Source organism: Lepisosteus oculatus, chromosome 7 (genome assembly GCF_040954835.1).
Source record: "Lepisosteus oculatus isolate fLepOcu1 chromosome 7, fLepOcu1.hap2, whole genome shotgun sequence".
Classification (NCBI taxonomy): Eukaryota; Metazoa; Chordata; class Actinopteri; order Semionotiformes; family Lepisosteidae; genus Lepisosteus; species Lepisosteus oculatus.
In genome coordinates, this window is record NC_090702.1 from 1,278,736 (window position 1) to 1,290,557 (window position 11,822).

The 11,822-nt window shown below is 46.9% G+C and overlaps 1 protein-coding gene across 2 annotated transcripts in view; it reads right to left on the reverse strand.

Annotated features, from left to right (window-relative positions):
- The window catches only part of syt3 (synaptotagmin III), a 30,716-nt gene that overhangs the window by 15,029 nt on the left and 3,865 nt on the right, over positions 1 to 11,822 (reverse strand). The window contains exons 2-3 of one of the 2 annotated variants that reach the window (XM_069191843.1): positions 4,839 to 5,331; positions 3,075 to 3,415 (exon numbers count right to left, since the gene is read on the reverse strand). In XM_069191843.1, the coding sequence (XP_069047944.1) occupies positions 3,075 to 3,225 (151 nt within the window). In that variant the 5' untranslated portion in view covers positions 3,226 to 3,415; positions 4,839 to 5,331. Of the gene's footprint in view, positions 1 to 3,074; positions 3,416 to 4,659; positions 5,332 to 11,822 lie in introns of both variants that reach the window. The other variant, XM_069191844.1, reaches the window with a different exon arrangement.

An 11,822-nucleotide genomic window follows, 5' to 3' on the forward strand; every position in this document is an offset into this window, starting at 1 on the left:
GCACTGAGAGAGAGAGAGGGGTTAATACAGACACACTGGACACTCCAGTACATTAACACTGCACTGAGAGAGAGAGGGGTTCATACAGACACACTGACTGGACACTCCAGTACATGAACACTGCACTGAGAGAGAGAGGGGTTCATACACACACACTGACTGGACACTCCAGTACATTAACACTGCACTGAGAGAGAGAGGGGTTCATACACACACACTGACTGGACACTCCAGTACATTAACACTGCACTGAGAGAGAGAGGGGTTAATACAGACACACTGACTGGACACTCCAGTACATTAACACTGCACTGAGAGAGAGAGAGGGGTTAATACAGACACACTGGACACTCCAGTACATTAACACTGCACTGAGAGAGAGAGGGGTTCATACAGACACACTGACTGGACACTCCAGTACATGAACACTGCACTGAGAGAGAGAGGGGTTCATACAGACACACTGACTGGACACTCCAGTACATGAACACTGCACTGAGAGAGAGAGAGGGGTTAATACAGACACACTGACTGGACACTCCAGTACATTAACACTGCACTGAGAGAGAGAGGGGTTAATACAGACACACTGACTGGACACTCCAGTACATTAACACTGCACTGAGAGAGAGAGGGGTTCATACAGACACACTGACTGGACACTCCAGTACATTAACACTGCACTGAGAGAGAGAGGGGTTAATACAGACACACTGACTGGACACTCCAGTACATTAACACTGCACTGAGAGAGAGAGGGGTTCATACAGACACACTGACTGGACACTCCAGTACATGAACACTGCACTGAGAGAGAGAGGGGTTAATACAGACACACTGACTGGACACTCCAGTACATTAACACTGCACTGAGAGAGAGAGGGGTTCATACAGACACACTGACTGGACACTCCAGTACATTAACACTGCACTGAGAGAGAGGGGTTAATACACACACTGACTGGACACTCCAGTACATTAACACTGCACTGAGAGAGAGAGAGGGGTTCATACAGACACACTGACTGGACACTCCAGTACATTAACACTGCACTGAGAGAGAGGGGTTAATACACACACACTGACTGGACACTCCAGAACATTAACACTGCACTGAGAGAGAGAGGGGTTCATACAGACACACTGACTGGACACTCCAGTACATTAACACTGCACTGAAAGAGAGAGGGGTTCATACAGACACACTGACTGGACACTCCAGTACATTAACACTGCACTGAGAGAGAGAGAGGTTAATACAGACACACTGACTGGACACTCCAGTACATTAACACTGCACTGAGAGAGAGAGGGGTTCATACAGACACACTGACTGGACACTCCAGTACATTAACACTGCACTGAGAGAGAGAGGGGTTCATACAGACACACTGACTGGACACTCCAGTACATGAACACTGCACTGAGAGAGAGAGGGGTTCATACAGACACACTGACTGGACACTCCAGTACATTAACACTGCACTGAGAGAGAGAGGGGTTCATACAGACACACTGACTAGACACTCCAGTACATTAACACTGCACTGAGAGAGAGAGGGGTTCATACAGACACACTGACTGGACACTCCAGTACATGAACACTGCACTGAGAGAGAGAGAGGGGTTCATACAGACACACTGACTGGACACTCCAGTACATGAACACTGCACTGAGAGAGAGAGGGGTTCATACAGACACACTGACTGGACACTCCAGTACATGAACACTGCACTGAGAGAGAGAGGGGTTAATACAGACACACTGACTGGACACTCCAGTACATTAACACTGCACTGAGAGAGAGGGGTTAATACAGACACACTGATTGGACACTCCAGTACATTAACACTGCACTGAGAGTGCAGTTTTTTACTATAGTGTCCAGTCAGTCAGTCAATGTGTTGGTATTAACGATTCTTTCTCTCAATCACTCTGTGTTCTGTCTCCCTCCCCCTCTTGCCCCTCTGTCTGTGGTGAATTATTCATCAGTCTGTGTGTATGTCATTAATTCAGTCGCTGTTCCAGCCACAGATATGATCAGGGAGAGAGAGAGAAGTAGCATTGATCTGTCGCCACAGGAAGAACAAGAAATAGCAAAAGAGTCAAGAGGGAGAGAGACTGGGGGAGGGGAACACAGAGAGAGGAGGAAGAGAGGTGACTTCCAGATTAGAGACAGAGTAGAGAGCAATTCATAAACACCCTGACTGGACACTCCGGTACATTAACACTGCACTGAGAGAGAGAGAGGGGTTAATGCAGACACACTGACTGGACACTCCAGTACATTAACACTGCACTGACAGAGAGAGGGGTTAATGCACACGTGTCTTAATGTCTGTTAATTGTCACTTAGCGGTCTGTATTATGATCGGTATTTATCTCTCTGTGTGTTCAGTGTGTCTCATGGGACTTCATAGAGTCTGTAATAATCTCCATTAGGAGCATATTTGGGGTCTGTGTTAGGGTTCGTATTAATCTCTCTCTGTGTAAGTAGTGTCCCTAGGATATATATATATTAGGGTCTGTATTAATCTGTGTGTGTGTGAGGTGTGCCTCTAGGGTCTATATTAGGGTCTGTATTAATCTCTCTGTGTGTAAGTAGTGTCCCTGGGGTCTATATTAGGGTCTGTATTAATCTGTGTGTGTGTGAGGTGTGTCTCTAGGGTCTATATTAGGGTCTGTATTAATCTCTGTGTGTGAGGTGTGCCTCTAGGGTCTATATTAGGGTCTGTATTAATCTCTCTGTGTGTAAGTAGTGTCCCTGGGGTCTATATTAGGGTCTGTATTAATCTCTGTGTGTGTGAGGAGTGTCTCTAGGGTCTATATTAGGGTATTTATTAATCTGTGTGTGTGTTAGGTGTGTCTCTAAAGTTTGTATAAAGGTCTGTATTGTATCTCTGTGTGACTCTGGGGTCTATATTAGGGAACGTATTAATCTCTTTGTGTTAGGTGTATCCCTAGAGTCTATAGTAGGGTCTGTTTCAATCTCTAGCTTGTGGTTGAGACTGCGCCGACAGCCTGTGCTGTGTCTCTAACATCCCTGTCTGCACAACGAGCTCAGACTCCACACCTGTGTCAGTCTGCCTGTTTCGTCCTCTCAGCATGTAGTTGAACTCCTGGCATCGCTCGTTGTCGTGGTAACCGGCTGGCGAATGGAAGCACAGCTCCTCCACCAGCATGAGTGCCTTCTTGCACAGGTCCTCGTCCCAGTCCCCCGACATCACTGCGGCGGTGGCCAATCAGCATCGCACACCAGCCACGTACAGCCCAATCACAGCCTGGCCTCCCACGCCAAGCCCGCCCCTTCCCCCCCCCTCCCCCAGGGGCTCGACTCCTCCTCTTCCTTGCCCTCGGTCCCACCCCCGGGACGCCGCCCTCTTCCTCTTGCAGAGCTGAGATACACCAGCAGTGCTGAGACAGAGAGAGAGAGAGAGAGATAGTGATGCAAGGAACAGTCATAACAACATCATCCATCCACTGTTTCCTAACTGCTACCACCAATTCAGGGTCACGGGGGGGCTGGAGTCTATCCCAGCAAGCCGTGGGTACAAGGCGGGGTACATCCTGGGCAGGACACCAGTCCATCACAGGAGACACACACTCACACACTCACACCAGGGCCAGTCCATCACAGGAGACACACACTCACACACCCTGGACAGGACACCAGTCCATCACAGGACACACACACTCACACACTCACACCAGGGCCAGTCCATCACAGGACACACACACTCACACACCCTGGACAGGACACCAGTCCATCACAGGACACACACACTCACACACCCTGGACAGGACACCAGTCCATCACAGGACACACACACTCACACACTCACACCAGGGCCAGTCCATCACAGGACAGCCACACTCACACACCCTGGACAGGACACCAGTCCATCACAGGACACATACACTCACACACCCTGGACAGGACACCAGTCCATCACAGGACACACACACTCACACCAGGGCCAGTCCATCACAGGACACACACACTCACACACCCTGGACAGGACACCAGTCCATCACAGGACACACACACTCACACACCCTGGACAGGACACCAGTCCATCACAGGACAGACACACACACACACTCATACCGGGGCCAGTCCATCACAGGATACACACACACACTCACACCAGGGCCAGTCCATCACATAACACACAAACACACACACACACACACTCACACCAGGGCCAGTCCATCACAGGACACATACACACACACCAGGGCCAGTCCATCACAGGACACACACACACACACAGCAGGGCCAGTCCATCACAGGTCACACACACCCAGACACTGACACAGACACAGACTCACACTCACACTCACACACACTAGGGCATGTTTTCCTAGAAGCCAATTAACCCACCAGCCTGCCTCTGGACTGTGGGAGGACACCAGAGCAAACCCTGAGAGAACACGCAAACTCCACACAGACAGCACCCCCAGAACTGAGCCCGGGCCCCCAGGGCTGTGGGGCAGCAGGGGCTCAGCCCTGTGCCAGCCCTGCACGTATAACTGATCTCATAATACATGTTATTTTAAACCCCACTGATAACACCCCCAGTAACAACACAGGAATAATTACAGTGGTAAATTAACATCCACAGCAACATCAGGAAGAGAAGTACCACTGTGCTCACCACCCTATAAACACTCCTCCTCTGTCGATTGTGGGTCGATTGTGCACTGTTGTGCACACTGCTTGACAATCTCTGTCTCCGGGGCCACTGGTCTGTCGGCTGGCAGCGTGCGGACCAGGACTACACTGCAGCTGGTGTCACAGGGACACCGGATCACTCCGCCACTCCCAGTCCCCTACCTTGTCCTCAAGAGGCGACGGCTGACCGGATCTCCTTCCGGCGATTAGGTCATGACTCCAGGCCAAATCACGACCCTCCCCTCCCCCCTGGCTACAGTGCGTCTCCCTCCGCCACCGCCAAGAATGTAGTCCTCCTCTCCTCCTGTTTGTCCCCCCCTGGTCAGCGAAAAAGTGTCCTCGGTCTCATCCTCAGGGCGAAAAGTGTTCCCGGGGTTAAATTCCACAAGCGTCCCGAAACTCCGGAATGACGCAGAGGAGAATTCCGGGTTCCGGGAGGATGGAAATCCAGTTGGGAGTCTGAAACGTTGCGTTATTTTTCCTTGAATACTGAAGAAATGTGGCTGATTAGCGTCCTGATATTAGTATTCCTAGGAGGATAAATGCAAGACAGTGAATCTAACAGGGTCTGTATTTCCAGAGGCTCCTGCGTGCTGTGTCCCGGTGATGCTCAGCTCCTCTGTGATCACGTGGGGTTAGAGATTCCCAGTTTACCCTGCAAGAGAAATGAAGCCATCGTTAATACTGCCGAAGGAATTTCGTCTCTTCATCCACCCTGTCTATATCTTCGGTAGACTCTCAGTCCATCAACTTACACCACCTGTAAACGTCTGTCTGTCATGTGCTTTTAACATCTTTATGAAACATAGGATTAATGAATAATTATCTTTATCACAACTCTCTCTCAGTGTAGTGTCCAGTCAGTGTGTCTGTATTAACCCCTCTCTCTCTTTCAGTGCAGTGTTAATGTACTGGAGTGTCCAGTCAGTGTGTCTGTATTAACCCCTCTCTCTCTCAGTGCAGTGTTAATGTACTGGAGTGTCCAGTCAGTGTGTCTGTATTAACCCCTCTCTCTCAGTGCAGTGTTAATGTACTGGAGTGTCCAGTCAGTGTGTCTGTATGAACCCCTCTCTCTCTCAGTGCAGTGTTAATGTACTGGAGTGTCCAGTCAGTGTGTCTGTATTAACCCCTCTCTCTCAGTGCAGTGTTAATGTAGAGTGTCTTTCTCTATCTCCCTCGCCTCTCTCTCCATTATTCTCTCATTCTCATTCTGTGTTTGAAAGCAGGTCAGACTCTCACTCTCCCCTCTCCTCCGAGACTGCAGCTCTCTCCAGCTCATTTTTTTTCCAACTTTTCCTGCACTCTTCCTCCCTGTCGCTCTCTCGCAGGAGATCTCTGGACTGTAGGGGTACAGTGTGACCCAGACTGGACCAGCGATCTCTGGACTGTAGGGGTACAGTGTGACCCAGACTGGACCAGCGATCTCTGGACTGTGGGGGTACAGACTGACCCAGACTGGACCAGTGATCTCAGTGTGACCCAGACTGGACTGGTGATCTCTGGACTGTAGGGGTACAACTACATTGCCCATACTGATCTGAATACGCCCATTAACAAAGTGGGATTCCCCCTGCATTCAGAGTGTCTTCTCTATCTCCAGCTAATGTTTCCCATAAAAAACTCATCTTCCAGTGCTGATGGAAGCACAGTCTATCAACACAGAGCAGTCCTTCTCAGCCTGACAGTAACAGCAGCTACGCCAGAGGTCAGGTCTGAGTCAGTGCCTGGAACTGAGGACCACCTGTGCTTTTTTAAACCTTTTACATAATTAGAAAACCAAAGTCATCGCCTTTTGAAGGTAGCCAAGATATTTAATGCGCCAACCCACTTAAGGTGATTTAAGACAGCTGCACCAGATTCTGTTATGAAAGCCTGTGAAAAGTGTTTAAAGAGACAAACACCCTATTTCCCTTGTAACAGCCTATGAACAGTGTGTAAACACACAGACACTCCAGATTCCCTTATAACAGCCTGTGGACAGTGTGTAAACACACAGACACTCCAGATTCCCTTATAACAGCCTGTGGACAGTGTGTGAACACAGACACTCCAGATTCCCTCATAACAGCCTGTGGACAGTGTGTAAACACACAGACACTCCAGATTCCCTTATAACAGCCTGTGGACAGTGTGTAAAGACAAGAACTCTGTGGGACTCTTCAGTCATACTGGATAATACAGCTGTGTTTGGGATGAGGAATGAGAGTCTACAGTCATACTGGATAATACAGCTGTGTTTGGGATGAGGAATGACAGTCTACAGTCATACTGGATAATACAGCTGTGTTTGGGATGAGGAATGAGACTCTACAGTCATACTGGATAATACAGCTGTGTTTGGGATGAGGAATGAGACTCTACAGTCATACTGGATAATACAGCTGTGTTTGGGATGAGGAGTGAGACTCTACAGTCATACTGGATAATACAGCTGTGTTTGGGATGAGGAGTGACAGTCTACAGTCATACTGGATAATACAGCTGTGTTTGGGATGAGGAGTGAGACTCTACAGTCATACTGGATAATACAGCTGTGTTTGGGATGAGGAGTGACAGTCTACAGTCATACTGGATAATACAGCTGTGTTTGGGATGAGGAATGAGACTCTACAGTCATACTGGATAATACAGCTGTGTTTGGGATGAGGAATGAGAGTCTACAGTCATACTGTATAATACAGCTGTGTTTGGGATGAGGAGTGAGAGTCTACAGTCATACTGGATAATACAGCTGTGTTTGGGATGAGGAATGAGACTCTACAGTCATACTGGATAATACAGCTGTGTTTGGGATGAGGAATGAGACTCTACAGTCATACTGGATAATACAGCTGTGTTTGGGATGAGGAGTGACAGTCTACAGTCATACTGGATAATACAGCTGTGTTTGGGATGAGGAGTGACAGTCTACAGTCATACTGGATAATACAGCTGTGTTTGGGATGAGGAGTGAGACTCTACAGTCATACTGGATAATACAGCTGTGTTTGGGATGAGGAGTGAGACTCTACAGTCATACTGGATAATACAGCTGTGTTTGGGATGAGGAGTGAGACTCTACAGTCATACTGGATAATACAGCTGTGTTTGGGATGAGGAATGAGACTCTACAGTCATACTGGATAATACAGCTGTGTTTGGGATGAGGAATGAGAGTCTACAGTCATACTGGATAATACAGCTGTGTTTGGGATGAGGAGTGAGAGTCTACAGTCATACTGGATAATACAGCTGTGTTTGGGATGAGGAATGAGAGTCTACAGCCATACTGGATAATACAGCTGTGTTTGGGATGAGGAATGAGACTCTACAGTCATACTGGATAATACAGCTGTGTTTGGGATGAGGAGTGACAGTCTACAGTCATACTGGATAATACAGCTGTGTTTGGGATGAGGAGTGAGACTCTACAGTCATACTGGATAATACAGCTGTGTTTGGGATGAGGAGTGAGACTCTACAGTCATACTGGATAATACAGCTGTGTTTGGGATGAGGAGTGAGACTCTACAGTCATACTGGATAATACAGCTGTGTTTGGGATGAGGAATGAGACTCTACAGTCATACTGGATAATACAGCTGTGTTTGGGATGAGGAGTGAGACTCTACAGTCATACTGGATAATACAGCTGTGTTTGGGATGAGGAGTGAGACTCTACAGTCATACTGGATAATACAGCTGTGTTTGGGATGAGGAGTGACAGTCTACAGTCATACTGGATAATACAGCTGTGTTTGGGATGAGGAATGAGACTCTACAGTCATACTGGATAATACAGCTGTGTTTGGGATGAGGAATGAGACTCTACAGTCATACTGGATAATACAGCTGTGTTTGGGATGAGGAGTGAGACTCTACAGTCATACTGGATAATACAGCTGTGTTTGGGATGAGGAATGAGACTCTACAGTCATACTGGATAATACAGCTGTGTTTGGGATGAGGAATGAGACTCTACAGTCATACTGGATAATACAGCTGTGTTTGGGATGAGGAGTGAGAGTCTACAGTCATACTGGATAATACAGCTGTGTTTGGGATGAGGAGTGAGAGTCTACAGTCATACTGGATAATACAGCTGTGTTTGGGATGAGGAGTGAGACTCTACAGTCATACTGGATAATACAGCTGTGTTTGGGATGAGGAATGAGACTCTACAGTCATACTGGATAATACAGCTGTGTTTGGGATGAGGAATGAGACTCTACAGTCATACTGGATAATACAGCTGTGTTTGGGATGAGGAGTGAGACTCTACAGTCATACTGGATAATACAGCTGTGTTTGGGATGAGGAGTGAGACTCTACAGTCATACTGGATAATACAGCTGTGTTTGGGATGAGGAGTGAGACTCTACAGTCATACTGGATAATACAGCTGTGTTTGGGATGAGGAGTGAGACTCTACAGTCATACTGGATAATACAGCTGTGTTTGGGATGAGGAGTGAGACTCTACAGTCATACTGGATAATACAGCTGTGTTTGGGATGAGGAGTGAGACTCTACAGTCATACTGGATAATACAGCTGTGTTTGGGATGAGGAGTGAGACTCTACAGTCATACTGGATAATACAGCTGTGTTTGGGATGAGGAGTGAGACTCTACAGTCATACTGGATAATACAGCTGTGTTTGGGATGAGGAATGAGACTCTACAGTCATACTGGATAATACAGCTGTGTTTGGGATGAGGAATGAGACTCTACAGTCATACTGGATAATACAGCTGTGTTTGGGATGAGGAGTGAGACTCTACAGTCATACTGGATAATACAGCTGTGTTTGGGATGAGGAATGAGACTCTACAGTCATACTGGATAATACAGCTGTGTTTGGGATGAGGAGTGAGACTCTACAGTCATACTGGATAATACAGCTGTGTTTGGGATGAGGAGTGAGACTCTACAGTCATACTGGATAATACAGCTGTGTTTGGGATGAGGAGTGAGACTCTACAGTCATACTGGATAATACAGCTGTGTTTGGGGTGAGGAATGAGACTCTACAGTCATACTGGATAATACAGCTGTGTTTGGGATGAGGAGTGAGACTCTACAGTCATACTGGATAATACAGCTGTGTTTGGGATGAGGAGTGAGACTCTACAGTCATACTGGATAATACAGCTGTGTTTGGGGTGAGGAATGAGACTCTACAGTCATACTGGATAATACAGCTGTGTTTGGGGTGAGGAATGAGACTCTACAGTCATACTGGATAATACAGCTGTGTTTGGGATGAGGAGTGAGACTCTACAGTCATACTGGATAATACAGCTGTGTTTGGGATGAGGAGTGACAGTCTACAGTCATACTGGATAATACAGCTGTGTTTGGGATGAGGAGTGAGACTCTACAGTCATACTGGATAATACAGCTGTGTTTGGGATGAGGAGTGAGACTCTACAGTCATACTGGATAATACAGCTGTGTTTGGGATGAGGAGTGAGACTCTACAGTCATACTGGATAATACAGCTGTGTTTGGGATGAGGAGTGAGACTCTACAGTCATACTGGATAATACAGCTGTGTTTGGGATGAGGAGTGAGACTCTACAGTCATACTGGATAATACAGCTGTGTTTGGGGTGAGGAATGAGACTCTACAGTCATACTGGATAATACAGCTGTGTTTGGGGTGAGGAATGAGACTCTACAGTCATACTGGATAATACAGCTGTGTTTGGGATGAGGAGTGAGACTCTACAGTCATACTGGATAATACAGCTGTGTTTGGGATGAGGAGTGACAGTCTACAGTCATACTGGATAATACAGCTGTGTTTGGGATGAGGAGTGAGACTCTACAGTCATACTGGATAATACAGCTGTGTTTGGGATGAGGAATGAGACTCTACAGTCATACTGGATAATACAGCTGTGTTTGGGATGAGGAGTGAGACTCTACAGTCATACTGGATAATACAGCTGTGTTTGGGATGAGGAGTGAGACTCTACAGTCATACTGGATAATACAGCTGTGTTTGGGGTGAGGAATGAGACTCTACAGTCATACTGGATAATACAGCTGTGTTTGGGGTGAGGAATGAGACTCTACAGTCATACTGGATAATACAGCTGTGTTTGGGATGAGGAATGAGAGTCTACAGTCATACTGGATAATACAGCTGTGTTTGGGATGAGGAGTGAGACTCTACAGTCATACTGGATAATACAGCTGTGTTTGGGATGAGGAGTGAGACTCTACAGTCATACTGGATAATACAGCTGTGTTTGGGATGAGGAGTGACAGTCTACAGTCATACTGGATAATACAGCTGTGTTTGGGATGAGGAATGAGACTCTACAGTCATACTGGATAATACAGCTGTGTTTGGGATGAGGAGTGAGACTCTACAGTCATACTGGATAATACAGCTGTGTTTGGGATGAGGAGTGACAGTCTACAGTCATACTGGATAATACAGCTGTGTTTGGGATGAGGAATGAGACTCTACAGTCATACTGGATAATACAGCTGTGTTTGGGATGAGGAATGAGACTCTACAGTCATACTGGATAATACAGCTGTGTTTGGGATGAGGAGTGAGACTCTACAGTCATACTGGATAATACAGCTGTGTTTGGGATGAGGAATGAGACTCTACAGTCATACTGGATAATACAGCTGTGTTTGGGATGAGGAATGAGACTCTACAGTCATACTGGATAATACAGCTGTGTTTGGGATGAGGAGTGAGAGTCTACAGTCATACTGGATAATACAGCTGTGTTTGGGATGAGGAGTGAGAGTCTACAGTCATACTGGATAATACAGCTGTGTTTGGGATGAGGAGTGAGACTCTACAGTCATACTGGATAATACAGCTGTGTTTGGGATGAGGAATGAGACTCTACAGTCATACTGGATAATACAGCTGTGTTTGGGATGAGGAATGAGACTCTACAGTCATACTGGATAATACAGCTGTGTTTGGGATGAGGAGTGAGACTCTACAGTCATACTGGATAATACAGCTGTGTTTGGGATGAGGAGTGAGACTCTACAGTCATACTGGATAATACAGCTGTGTTTGGGATGAGGAGTGAGACTCTACAGTCATACTGGATAATACAGCTGTGTTTGGGATGAGGAGTGAGACTCTACAGTCATACTGGATAATACAGCTGTGTTTGGGATGA